We start from the raw sequence: 14,338 nt of genomic DNA on the forward strand, positions 1-14,338 counted from the left end.
AGGATTTGCGCATTACTTATTGGTGGCCCGGTATGAAAAAGGATATTGCTGTGTTCGTAGCTAGATGCCTGACTTGTTCTAAAGTAAAAGCTGAACACCAACGCCCATCTGGTTTGCTCGAACAACCAGAAATTCCTACGTGGAAATGGGAAAGTATAGCGATGGACTTTATTACCAAGTTACCTTTGACAGCTAGCAAACATGATAGCATTTGGGTAATAGTGGATCGTTTGACTAAGTCTGCTCACTTTCTGCCCATTCGTGAAAACTACCGTGTTGAGCAACTCGCGCAGCTTTATGTCAAGGAAATTGTCTGCCGCCATGGTACTCCTTTGAGCATCATATCCGATCGCGATGGCCGTTTTATATCTCGCTTTTGGAAATCTCTCCAATATGCGCTAGGAACTCGCTTGGACATGAGTACGGCATATCATCCCCAGACTGACGGTCAGTCTGAGCGAACTATTCAAACTCTTGAGGATATGCTCCGATCTTGTGTTCTTGATTTTGGAGGTAATTGGGATTCGCACCTGCCTTTGATCGAGTTCTCTTATAATAACAGCTATCATTCCAGTATTGGTATGGCCCCATTTGAAGCACTTTACGGTCGTAAGTGCCGCTCCCCGATTTGTTGGAGCGAAGTGGGAGAAGCTCAAATCACAGGACCCGAACTTGTTCAAGAGACAACCGATAAAATCGCCAAGATCCGTGATCATCTGCTGACTGCCAGAAGCCGACAGAAGAGTTACGCAGATCGTAGGCGGAAGCCTCTCGAATTTCAAGTTGGTGATCTTGTTCTCCTCAAAGTGTCGCCCTGGAAGGGTGTTGTCCGCTTTGGGAAGAAAGGTAAGCTTGCTCCTCGTTATGTTGGTCCATTCAAGATTCTCGCGCGTGTAGGAAAAGTTGCCTACAGACTAGACCTGCCGCCCGCGCTCAGTAATGTGCATCCAACGTTCCATGTATCCAATCTCAAGAAGTGTTTAGCTGACGAGAACCTTCACATTCCACCTGAAGAAGTTCAAGTTGATGAAACTATGCATTTCGTTGAGAAGCCTGTTGAGATTATGGATCGCGAGGTAAAGCAAACCAAGCGCAGTCGTATCCCTATCGTGAAAGTTCGTTGGGAGTCCAAGCGCGGAGCCGAGTTTACATGGGAAAGGGAAGATCAAATGAAGATCAAGTACCCGCACCTGTTCTCTGCGCAACCTACTTCGAGATAAATTTCGGGACGAAATTTCTTAAAGTAGGGGAGACTGTGACATCTGCCCCGATCCGACCCGACCCAGGTACCCGTTTCTCTGACCCGATCTCTTTCTTTTATGATTTAATATTTATTTATACTTATATTTTACTTTTAATAATAATATATATTTTCCTTCCCGCCTCTTTCCCTCTCCTTCTCTCTTTCCGCCTTCTTTTCCCTCTTGTCGCCGTCCCGCCCTTACGCCTTGTTTCCCTCTTTTTCTTCTAACTCTTTGCTTGTCCTTTGTTCCTTCCCGCCTAAGGTTGTCTGCGCAGCTCCACGCGCCAGACTCCTTACAAGGAAGCCTGCGTGAAGACCATCTGTTCCAGCGATACGCGAGACGAACTCTTCTCGCAGCGCGCTAAGAATCGTAGTTCATCCCTCGACGAGCGAGGAATTTTAGTTCCTCCCGCGGCGCGCTAAGAAATGTGATTCTTCCCGCGGCGCGCTTAGAAATGTAGTTCTTTCCGCGACGCGTTAAGGTTGTTTCTGTCTGCCTTCGCGCTCGCGCTCTCTTGACCTTCTGTGTCTGCCTTCGCGCTCGAGCCTTCTCGCGCTAAACCCTTTGAGTTTCCTTCTGTTTAATCTAGCCGTTTGCTTTTGTGTTGTCTTATCTTTTGTGCTGTTGACCTAATCTGCTTTATGTCTGAAAAGCCACTTTTGGCGCAGCATGCGCACCAACCCCATTGGTTGACAGAAAAAGTGACTGACATTATCTTTTGAGATCTGCTTTTTCCATGCTTGACCAGTACCTTTATCTGACCCGCCCATGCTTTTTACTGTTCCCTGTCAGCTTTATCTTGCCTCTGCAGCTGCCATATCTTTCCATATCTTTTGCTTTTGGATTCTTATGCTTTTTGATATCTTTTGCTTGATCCTGTTAAAGATCCTTTCCCCTTTTCTAGGGATTATGTCTCCTAGGGTTTTCCTATAAATAATAATAATATTTTCATAACACTACACACACAAAACACTTAATCTCTCCTGTTCTCTTGCCCCTTGCTCTCTCTGCCGTCTTCCTCTCTGCCTCCGTCTTCCTCCCTGTTCTGCCCTGCTTTTCCGGTAATATATATATATTATATATAATAATTTACTTATTAATTATGCTAACTTATAATCAAGACTTAAATCAATTCATTAAAACAATAATCTTATTTATAGGTTAACTTGTGCTTGTTTAAAGTCGGTTCTTGCTTTATCTTACACCGCATCGTTTATCATGTGAGTAATCTCGTACCTAATCCCTTTTTATTTTTAATGTTTTGGGATGTTCATGTGTTCGTACAAACTTGAGTCTTAAACTTGTTTATGAACTTTAGTCAGTATCCCATGTGTTGAGGACGTTTACTTGGCTGTTTATTTGTATGTGTGTATCATTAACCGCTTTGTTCGGCCTATTCCGAAGTTTTCATGGATCCATTAGATGAACACGGGAGACCTATCGTTTACGGTTTTCTTTGTTTACACTTGCACAGATGTTTTCTCGTTTTTGTGCTCAATTGGGAGCACGGATTGAACTATGAACTATGAGCTATGATCTAATTAGGCTTGATCACAATCTGATTGCACCCTTGTTAAACACCAGACATACACGTGTTGCGCGCAGATTTATTGTTATCTATGTATTGTATTAAACTTGATTTCTCACCAACACGCAAGTGTTTGACGTTTATTTTAACACATGTTCAGGTTTGCAGTAGCTGTTTTGGAGCTTGTGGACACATAGGAAGTTTTCTTTATTTTGGACCTAGATTAAAATGTATCAAGACAAGTTATTTGTTGTTCTAATATTTTGCCTTATAATATGTTGATTTATGTTATCTTGTGTTTACTTTGCGCGTGCGCGAATGAATGTATTTATTAAATATTGACACCCAATAGTGTCACGAGTAATGAAACAATATGTGGCGCCCCGATGTATAATCCGCCTTTGGTCGGGGTGTTACACTGCGGATTCCTCATCAGAAGATGACAAAATCAGAGGAATTCCAGCAGAAGTTTGAGCATGAAGAGGACGAGGATTAAAAAACTCCTTACCTGGCCAGGTGGCACTCAAAATTTCGTGGCCCGGCGGGTAGACTTCTACGAATCTATCCGCCATTTGCTCCAGAATGGGCAACTCGTTCTCATCGAGGTCACGAGTACCCAACCGTGTGGGACCACCAGTCTCCCGCGGATGCAGGAGCGATTGTAAGTCGTTCCCCTCTGAAATAAAAAAGATTACAATGTTAGAAGAAAAACCCTAAACCAACACAAAAAATGGAGCATACCGTAAGGAATAGAGCTCAAACCGTATTCAAGGACGATGGGTATTTGCGGCGTCCCGGACCCGGCATCCTTCCATACGCGGCTCATCCCGAGCATCACCATCCCAGACTCCACGAAGCGATAAACCGTAGTCTGGATCTGGGAGATCTTAGCGAACCATTCCGTCTCCTGGTAATTGGAGGCGTGAAGGTTGGGGAGTGCCCTCCCGTTCTTGAACGTCATCGCGAGGGGGACGACGCGAGCGGAGATATAGAAAAACTCCCGCTTCCAAGAACGAAGACTGCGCTCAGTAGCGCAGATCTTCAACCCCTTGATCCGAGTGACCAGGGTATACCAACCCTGGATGCACCTCCAGGAGTAGAAGGTCATCAGGCGGTCGACGCGGGGCTCGATGCCCAGAATGCAGCACACCCATTCAAAATGGCGAACCTTAGCAATCGCTATCGGGTGCACCTCCGTCAAGTGTACACCGTGTTTCTCCAAAACACGGTATACGAACTTCGTTAATGGGAATCTGAGATTCCCATATATGAAGAACGAGGCGTAAACCCCTATCTTGCCCTTAGGGGCATCATACACCGTCTGGTGGGGCTCCGGAAACTCAGGCTCGTAAGGATCGAGCATGAACTTCCTGACGATATAGTGGTATAAATCGACAGAAAGAGTACACTGGCACTCGCCAGCAGTACTCTTATCGTCCTTATCAGACGTGGACGTCGGGTTCTCGAGGTATACATCGGAATCCTCGACGTTAACCTCGGGATCATGTGTAGACGACATTTTTTAGATGCTAAAGAGAGCGATTTCAGGAGAATGCTCGACGGAAAAGTTAGAGTATTCGCCGGAAATCGCTTAGAAGAAGAAGAGTGAAGTGAAGGTATGGAATGAGATGCACCCTCTACCCCCTTATATACTCATCGCAATGAATGCGATGAATTTAATGCAGAGGAGAGAGAGAGCGCAGGTGCAATGAAACGGCGATACGTGGATAAAGTAAAGCTGGCAACAGGTGTCAGAATGGCGCGTGACGTGAAACTCGCGCCCACGGGCCTGAAAAAGCGTCCTGATTGACCACATGCTGTCACGTCGTCATAACTTTCTGCACGTCCTGAAGCCGTCAGAAGACGCCAACGTCCCTTCAGCCGTTTGGACTGTCCTTATCCTTTCACCAACTCTTCAAATTTCAGAAAGATTCAAAAAGATTCAAAAATAAGAGGGAATATACCCCCCTTACCTTGGAGAACAAGAAACCATAAGACAAGTGCGGGTACAGTGTCAAGGTGAAACCCTTCACATACTTAGCACTTGCAGGGAATTGAAGCCAAGATACCTTGGAAAACAAGGAACCGTAAGACAAGTGCGGGTACAGTTTCAAGGCGAAACCCTTCACATACTCAGCACTTGCAGGGAATTGAACCTAAGAAGGATCTTATGGGCCATGCTTGCGGAAAGAGAAACAACACCTCCGCATGGCGGGAACGTTGAGAACTAGATTGTTTGAAGCTTCAAGGTGGAATTGGTGGTTTAACATAACTGATCACTATGTCCAAAACTACCAAAACCTCGTGAAGAATCTATACAAGTGAAACTCAACGCTCCCGACTTGCGAAGAGGTTAAACACCTACCCGCATCATAACCAAAGATTAGACAGAAAAGTTGGGAATTTCTGCAAGTGACATTAGGAAAACTGCGGGAAGAATCCCCACGGAAAACCTTAAAAAACAAAAACCCCTCTTTAAAACCCATTGCTTAAAGTCCAAAAGTTCACCTCACTTATTAACAATTCATGAGAAGAACAATGGATTGGGGGGACTTGAAGAGGTAGGTCCCCGCAAAGCCCAGTTGGACCGCAACACACTTTAGAGGTACGTCTGCGCAAAGATCAACTGGTTCCGCAGAACCCACCATGCTCAGAGAGATGAAGACCTTATACGCAGTAAGCCAGCTGTTCCCGCAGGAAAGCCTCCCAGTGGTACAGTACCCCGCCTGTTCCCGCAGCTACGGATACAAGCCATGAGGGAAGGCTACCCACACTAACAGTAAAGCTACACGCATAAGGCACTAACTCATACTTCAGTATTGTCACCTGAAGAAGGAATGAGCAAGGCGGGAATATTCCCGCCCAATAGAGCCAGTCCGTACGCTTCCAGAAGATCTTTTGTACTATACCTACCAGGATATGGACAAATAGACAAGATCTGACTAAAGCGACCCATGAACCAATCACAGGGTGACAGCTCACAGACAATAGTACCAGGAGGAGCACGCTCCAGTACAAAATGTCACTATCAGCCGCTGCCTACCCACCAACTCCCATCGTGGCACGAACATAGCCCGTAGTTGGTGGAAAAGGAATATTATACAGCTGGCCGTACATGCTTGGAAACCTACCTTCGGCTATAAATACTCCAACACCTTGGAACGGTATCATTATCTTATATCATCTTATCTTCTCCCTAGCTATTTCTCTCAATATACACTTATATAAAGAGCAATCTAGTCTGATTCTCACGCCGGAGGGTGGTCACAAGGAGGAACCCCCCCTTTCTCAGTGACGAGCTCACGGTGTCTGTTTTGCAGGTCGAGAAGAACAACCATCTTTGCCGGACCTAACCCTCGTGGGAAACATCTACTTAACCCTAAGATTATCCTTAATCTACCGGGGTCACTTAGTGTTTCTTCATTAGGACAACTCATAAGGTTTTAAAGAGGGAACTTACCACTAGACCATCTGAAACTTTTGATATTGGTTAACTTCTAAAAATTTTATGGGTTCACTAATACTTTTTATATATCCTTTTAACGCAAAATTTGAAAATCAATGGGTTCACGTGAACCCGGGGAACCCGCACTAGATCTGCCCTGGCCGGCAGAGCCGACTCTGTGAATTCATATATCTTGGCCGAGCCTGAAATTTTATGCCCTTTAAAGTTTTAATGAACTAAATAATGCAAATCTTTTTGTAAACGACGATCAAAGGTATAGTAATAAACATAATAATTAACAAAATCATGGTATTAGAATAAATTAATGACATGCCAAATAAACTATAAAATGTTTGAGTATTATAAAATAGCGGGCTTATAAAAGTTCAGGTATTCTATATATATATATATAATATCGGTATTTTTTAAAATTTGTGTGCCCCTGAAAAACACATGCCCTGGCTAGACTTTCACATTGCACACCCTCAAAGCCTCCCATAGGTGCCGGTACCGTAAGTAAAAGTTTGGTTAATACCAGTATCGATCTTGAATTCCCGGTTATGATTTTTCAAAAACTTGATACCGGTATCGGTTTGAAATGCACGTTTTGATACCGAATTTGATCATCCTTGTAAGGCTGGGGTGGGGGGGGGGGGGGGATTGGTGTAATAATCCCACTTGGGCAGTTGGGCCCATTCAACTATTGTGTTAGTTATAGCTTATTGCCTGATTCCACCTAACCTAACGGCCTTTTTTATTTCTTTTAACGAATTTCAAGCAAATTTTCATATAATTTTGTTAATAGAATTAGACTTGGAAAATGTTATCATTTTTTATATGATTTACCTTAATTCCTATAGAAGTTTCACCAAACAAAATTTACCTTAATTAGTCACCCCTTGTAAACAATTTGAACCACCGAATTGACATCTGAAATCGCCAACATGAGCACAAACGGAATCTTTATAAGTAGACAGCTAAAACATTTGTATTTTTTGTAATTTCGCTACCGTTCTATAACATTTCCAAAGGTACATGTGTTTTCAATATAAATGAAAGTATAATATTCAAAAGAAACAATTTGTCCTTTTTTTTTTGAGAATGGTAAGTTAACCTATTTCTATTAATCAACGAGACATCAGTACTTTACAAGATTGAACCCTCCACCTTTATAATAGAGAGGATACACCTTAAAAAACACATGTCCCGTAATTATAACGAGAAAAAATCATAAATTATTTGTGAAATTAATTAAAATTGCTTTTATTATTAATTAAAAAAAGAGTTATCACTTCTTCAAAGTTTGTGGGATCTGATACCACCCAACAAAAACGCTGATTCAGACTCCAAACTAAAACGTAAAATCGAATCCTCCTTTTTCCCACTATTTCAACCCATAAATTTGCCTCAAGTTTTGTAAATCATAAACTCAACAAACAAACTCAACAATGTCTCAGGTACTTGCTTCTCTCAATATCATAATTATTTATATTATTTGTTACTTATACCAATATTTTCGTGGAGACAAATATAACTTACAAAATGATTTGTGTCGCGATATAACTTAGACCGTTGTTCTCAAAGTGGCCATGTCATGTGGAGGTTGCGCGGGTGCTGTCAAGCGGGTTCTTACGAACATGGAAGGTTTGTGATTTGTACTTTATCTTTCAATGGTTTTAGAAAATTTTATGTAGCAATGAATTAAGTCATGTAGATAACTAATTTAATTTGTTTAAAATGATTAAAGAGTAATTATGCATCTAATATTATATATAACAATGAATTCAGTCATGTAGATAAGTAATTTAATATTTTAAAATGATTAGAAAATAACTATGCATCTAAGTATCTAACTTTATATAATATATAACAATTAATTTAGTCATGTAGATAACTAATTTAATATGCTTAAAATAATTAAAAGAATAATTATGTGTCTTTAGACTAGATTAATTAGCAGCATCAGTACTCATGTTTTAGCTTATATTGGAATGTTTAGACCTTTAAGTCTAGATTTAAAACCAGAACTAGAAAGTATATGTTTTAGGGACTAGTATGGCATTGCTTTTTGAGTGCATGGAGTCGCTTTTCGATCCAAAATTCGTTAGCATATGAATATGATACCGTTTACTGATGGAGTAAAATCGAATCGTGTGATGTTTTCCAACACAAAAGTTTTGAGTTGGATGAACCACAAAAGTTTAGCTTTTTTATTGGAATAACTTTTCAAAGAATCTAAGTTCCACTTTCTATAGCAATTCTTAAGAGCTGGTTAAGTGCAATAAAAAAGTATAACCTGCTTTAGATGGTTTCTTTTTTAAGAAAGAAATGATCATTAAAATTTATAGAAACTATAATTATAGGTTACCAATTTAAAAAAAATAAAAAAATTCAAGGCAGTGAATTTAATTATCTGGTTAAAATTGATAAGGGTCAATGGTTTTGAACATTTTAATTTTTTTTACCAACTAGGTGTCATGTGAAAACTTATGTTATATATCACATGACTTTAGTTTTAACTGTTCTTGTGGTAACAAATGAATATACGCGAGTAAAAGTAGATATGAGGGTGATGGCTATATTTTGAAAAATTAATATATTAAGTTCTATCAAGGCAAGAAGTATTTGACACATGGATTATGTTTAATACTAATGTTGATTAGGTGTGGAAACTTTTGATATTGATCTCGAGCAAAAAAAGGTAACGGTGAAAGGAAACATTGAGCCAGATGCAGTTTTGCAGACTATTTCCAAGACCGGAAAGAAAACCGAGTTTTGGCCAAAAGAAGCGTCTTCATGTTGTTGTGGACCGAAAAAGACAGTGGAACCTGTGGCTGCACCAGCTGGTGAAGCCGGAGAAGTGGTGGAGACTGTGGCTGCACCATCTTGTGGCGCTGGAAAACCAGTTGAACCTGTGGCTGCACCATCTTGTGGAGCTGCGAAACCGATTGAACCTGTGGTTGCACCATCTTCTGAGGCTGAAAAGCCGGTGGAACATGTTGCTCCAGCACCATCGTCCGAAGCTGAAAAGCCTGCTGAACCTATTGTTGCTTGATCTTTAAGTAAGGATTTAAAAAGTTGATATTGTTGTAATGTTGTGTTTGTTTGGAACTTTTTATTGTAAAATTTGGCTATTGGAATAAATCTTGGTATTGCAATAAATATAGAACTTGCTTAGTGATTTATATATAAGAAAATTAGACACCATAGAACCACTATCTTTGGCTCTAGCTGGTTTCCTTTCTACAAAACAGCTCGTCGATGGCGGTATATATGTAAGAAAAACCGAATTGACCAATCTCCTAGCATGCAGCTCGGGAACTACTTTAGATAGGCTCGCTAAAAACTTGAATCAAGCTGAAGTTAAACGAGCTCGAGCCTGAACTCGAGCATTTATGGAGGCTTATTTAACAAACGAGCTCGAGCACGAGCTTCACTTTTCAAATTCGAGGTCGCTAATGAGCCTAAATGACTTTTTATTTAAATAATTTCTAATTTAATTGAATATGTGTATGATAACTGTTATACTATTATATATATAAAAATACTATTATAATTACATAAAAAGTTGTAATTATAAATGATATGTATGTAATTAAAAATAGATATAGATTAAATAATTAATAAATAATAAACAAGCCAAGCCCAAGTCTTAGAACTCCAAATGAGCCGAGCTCGATCTGAACTCTCGTAACATTAAACGAGCTTGAGCTTGGCAATGCTCGTTTACACCCCTAGCTAAGAGACAACTAGAACAAACGACAACCAAAAATAAGTTACACCAAAACACATCCAATATTAAAGTCACCCAAATTAAGCCATACTAAGTTATGATATTTGGATCTGTTCTTTATCCAAATGAAAGTGTCTACCTTAATATCCTCCATAATCATGTAGCTTGACATCCCTTTGTTGTCGAACAACTCAATGTTTCTGTTAAGCCACAACCACAACCTCTAGCCGGTGGCCATGAAAATGGCACTACAGATCATCCTGTTGTTCTCCATTATCCAACATCTGTTTAATAGACTGGAAATTTGTTAGAAGGGGATTCTAGCCACACACCTCTGCCACCAAACCATAATTGCAAACAAACACAAAACTAAGACCTCGGACTCAGATTCCGATATAGGATCGTCACTTGTTAATACATACAATTTCACAGGTATTTGATAAAATTTCATACAGGCTTCATTCATGATTGATCATCTGTTACAAATGAGAGGGGTATCACCCTATTTATAGGTTATGCGATGGTGTATTATTGTTGTAACTAGCAACACCTAAGGTTATACATAATAATACGCTTTTAGTCTATTACTTCGGACTAATCTAGGAATTGCTAAACTTAGGACAAGCCAAAAGAATATGCTAACAATCACCCCCCCCCCCCCCACAGCAACACCTAAGGTTATACATATAATACGCTTTTAGTCTATTACTTCGGACTAATCTAGGAATTGCTAAACTTAGGACAAGCCAAAAGAATATGCTAACAATCCCCCCCCCCCCAGCAACACCTAAGGTTATACATAATAATACGCCTTTAGTCTATTACTTCGACTAATCTAGTAATTGCTAAACTTAGGACAAGCCAAAAGAATAAGCTAACAATCCCCCCCCCCCCCTTCTCTAATTTGGATTAATTCTTTCAGGCAGTAGTGTAGGAACGTCATCCTAAATGAGATGGGATTCTTGCGCGTTTTCTTTCTTTTGGTCCTTCCATTTGGTGCATTTGTTTGCAAAGTGCAGCGTCTTCAAATGGAATATTATCTACTTCAGAATATTGCTCGATACTTGCCATGATCGGTAAGAACTTCTATGGAACCGAGGTAAGTAATTTCCTCACAAGTCTTTAGCTCACAATCAAACACATCTTGGCCCGGATCCAATATCCTCAATATAGCATGTAATACAAGAGAAACAAAAAAGTCAACCAGCAATTAGAGGACACATTAAAACATATGTTTGATATTGAATTGAGAGATACACATATATTTCAACAATAACGAGAAGCTGCTTGTTAGGGTCAGAGATAGGACCGTCCATTTAAAAGAGAAGACGTTCTCCGGTCAACTGAACCGCTACTCATTCCAAGAATGACAGACTTTTTCTTTTTCAGGATGACACTACTTGTTGGGTCACCTGGTTTCGAGAAGACTACACTATTAAAAGGTCGCACGAAGTTACTTTGTGGTCATGATATATCAGAGTTTATTCCTAAATAACATCTACTAACATCAGCCAACTTGATGCTTTTATGAAAGCCACAACAGTCGTTGGTCAAGAATCTAGTTAAGTTTTATCTCAATGCCTTGGCTTTTAATTGTGTTTTTGTAGTTTCTAAAGTTAAAACACAAACGGTGTGCCAGAGCTAACTTTAGAAACGTACCCCATGATTTCAGAGCTAGCACAAATAATCTACGATTTAGGTATGTAAGAGCTAATACAAATAAGAGATTAAAGAGAATGAAAACATGAAAAGCACCACAATAGAAACCGAAAACATATATTCGGGATGTGAACATTCCCCCTTATTTTAGAAAAAGTGTTCCTACAGACATTCATTGATTTGTGTATTAGGAAGAAAAAATAAGATTTAACTTGAGATAAGCTAAAACATGGAATTTGTGAGTGATGAGGATTATTTGTGCTTAAGTAAAAATGTCATTGCTTGGTTGGTGAATCGTGCTAACAATGGTTTGACATGTATCTACCATCTTTCTTACCATACGCGTTCCAATAGCAGCTATTGCATCAAGTCCTGATGGCGGCTCATCCCTGAAGAGTATCGATGAATTAGCAACAAACTCTACAGTTATTGTAAGTCACGTTCTCTATTTTCTCGAGAATCCATCTATTCCTGGAAGTCCCACTAGTGTATTCCATAATAGGCCAATTATATTAAATCCATGACTTTCTCCACAAACATTCTGAATCAGATAATGGTTTGAAATTAGAGATAACAAGATTGGCCTTTTTGACTCTCTCAAGATGAAACACAAACCATATTCACCCGTTCATAACTAGATTGGTTGCAATTGAAAAACCTTACACGGCATGCTTGTGAGATTATGCCAGGAGAAAGATGCAACCAAACAGAGTAAGCAACTGACATATAAATAGTGACATGCGGAATAATGAACAAAGTGTACTCTGTTCAAATGCCATGTAACTATTTATTGGTCACTTGCGTACTATGTTTGGTTGCGTCTTTCTCCTGGCATAACCTCACAAGCATGCCATGTAAGGTTCTCAGTTGCAACCAATCTAGTTATGAAAGGGTCATTTTGGTTTGTGTTTCATCTTGAGTGAGTCAAAAAGGTCGATCTTTTTATTTCTAATTTCAAACCATTTTCTGATTCAGATGTTTGTTTGTGGAGGAAGTCATGGATTTAATATAATTAAGTCCATTAAGGAATACACTAGTGGGACTTCCAGTAGTAGAGTATATAGGCTCACGTGGAAATAGAGAAACTGACTTACAATAACGGTATAGCTTGTCGCTAATCCATCGACACTCTTCAAGGACAAGCCAACATCAGGACATGGTGCAAGAGCTACTGCTATTGTAATGCGTACAGATAGAATGACGTTAGAGGCAGGCCGGACCGTTGTTTGCACGATTTACCAACCAAGTAATGACATTTTTTGTTAAGCTCAAACAATCCTCATCACTCACAAATTCCATGTTTTAGCTTATCTCAAGTTAAATCATATTTTTCTTATTTATTGTAGCCAAACCCTAACGCACAAATCAATGAACCGACTGTAGGAAAGGTTCTTCTAAAGTCTGGGGGAATGTTCACACCCGAGTACATGTTTTGGGTTTGCATTGTGGCACTTTTCGGGTTTTCACTTCTCTTTAATTTTTTATTTGTGTTAGCTGTGACATACCTAAATCATAGATTATTTGTGTTAGCTCTTAAAACATGGTATGTTTGTAAAATACTAAAATTAGCTTTGGCATGCCATTTGCGTTAACTTTAGAAACTACAAAAACTCGATTAAAAACCAAGGCATTGAGATAAACCTTTAAGAACACAGTTTGTAACCAAACTAGATTCTTGACCAACGACTGTCGTGGCTTTCATAAAGATTATGAAATCTTAAGAACACAGTTATTTGTAATAAATAGCTCCACTTTTAATGTGCACCTAATCTGGAACTCGACCCACAAACAACAGCAAAATGATCCCGTTTACCAAACTTACACCGTTAACACCAACTGAAATGAATCTGAAGAGAACCCGAAATCCGCAGCAAACTTGACATAAACATCTGCAGAATAATCATAAAAAAATAATAATATTCAAAAAAGAAAAACTGAACCCAAATCTACAAGACTCATTCTAGTCTCAAAACACATAATCAGAGATCAGATGAAACAATTTAAGTTAGAAAAGCACCCACTACTGAAAACACTTGAGATCGGAACATCAGTAAGCAGCTCAAGAGTCAACTACTCCCGCCACTAATCGGATCTGACTTTGACCAACTGAGCCACCGATCAGAACCCTCGTCGGACTTCCTATCTTTTTTTGTTATCTATGGTTTGTTTTGATAAATGTTTGTATTTTTATGGTTTAAAATCGTATGTAAGGCCGGGTGGTATGGATGAGTGGCAATCTCCACTAGTCTTACGTGGCTGACCATTCCACACGTGACCGGAGCCCACTGATGGTGCTCACCCAGGTCACGCAAGAATGACCCAACTTTTGGGGGTTTTTTTTTTATATTAATTGGAATGGTTGAGATTTGAAAGGAAGAAGTAGTTTGGTTGGATGTGGGGATTTGGAGTGTGGAAGATGAATTACAAAATTAAGGTTTTGGTTAGGTTTCTTCTTTTTTTTTTTCTTCCTTTGTTGGTCCTTTGTTGGTGAGGATGTTTAATGTTTCTTTTATAACTTTTAAGTGTTTTTTGTTTTTCAAAAGTAAAATTTATGCGGTTTGCGAACCACATTTGTAGAAGTGGATCAAACCTTCGTAGTCTGTAAGAAGAAGACTGTTTTTTTTAACGTCTGTGTACTGCTAAAATAATTTGTGGTGGTGTACGAACTATGGTAGTGGATAGTGGTAGTGGACGGTGGTGGTAGACGATGACGGTAAGTGGTGAACGGT

At 39.7% G+C, this 14,338-nt stretch overlaps 1 protein-coding gene across 1 annotated transcript; it reads left to right on the forward strand.

Moving 5' to 3' along the window:
- The first annotated feature begins 7,581 nt into the window (after window positions 1–7,581).
- LOC143618431 (uncharacterized) lies at window positions 7,582–9,379 on the forward strand. Its single transcript, XM_077090654.1, has 3 exons — window positions 7,582–7,674; window positions 7,786–7,861; window positions 8,881–9,379. Exons 1-3 carry the CDS (start codon window positions 7,666–7,668, stop codon window positions 9,270–9,272), a joined length of 477 nt encoding a protein of 158 aa, XP_076946769.1. The 5' UTR covers window positions 7,582–7,665; the 3' UTR covers window positions 9,273–9,379.
- Window positions 9,380–14,338: the final 4,959 nt, after the last annotated feature.

Source organism: Bidens hawaiensis, unplaced genomic scaffold, assembly GCF_021521415.1.
Source record: "Bidens hawaiensis isolate Kalapana, Puna unplaced genomic scaffold, B.hawaiensis_p1.1 tig00002338_1, whole genome shotgun sequence".
NCBI lineage: Eukaryota > Viridiplantae > Streptophyta > Magnoliopsida > Asterales > Asteraceae > Bidens > Bidens hawaiensis.

What these genes read in the sequence shown, in the direction of transcription:
- LOC143618431 (XM_077090654.1), top strand. An exon ending in GGTTCTTACGAACATGGAAG is followed by an intron (nt 7,862 to 8,880) that starts GTTTGTGATTTG and finishes AATGTTGATTAG; the next exon opens with GTGTGGAAACTTTTGATATT.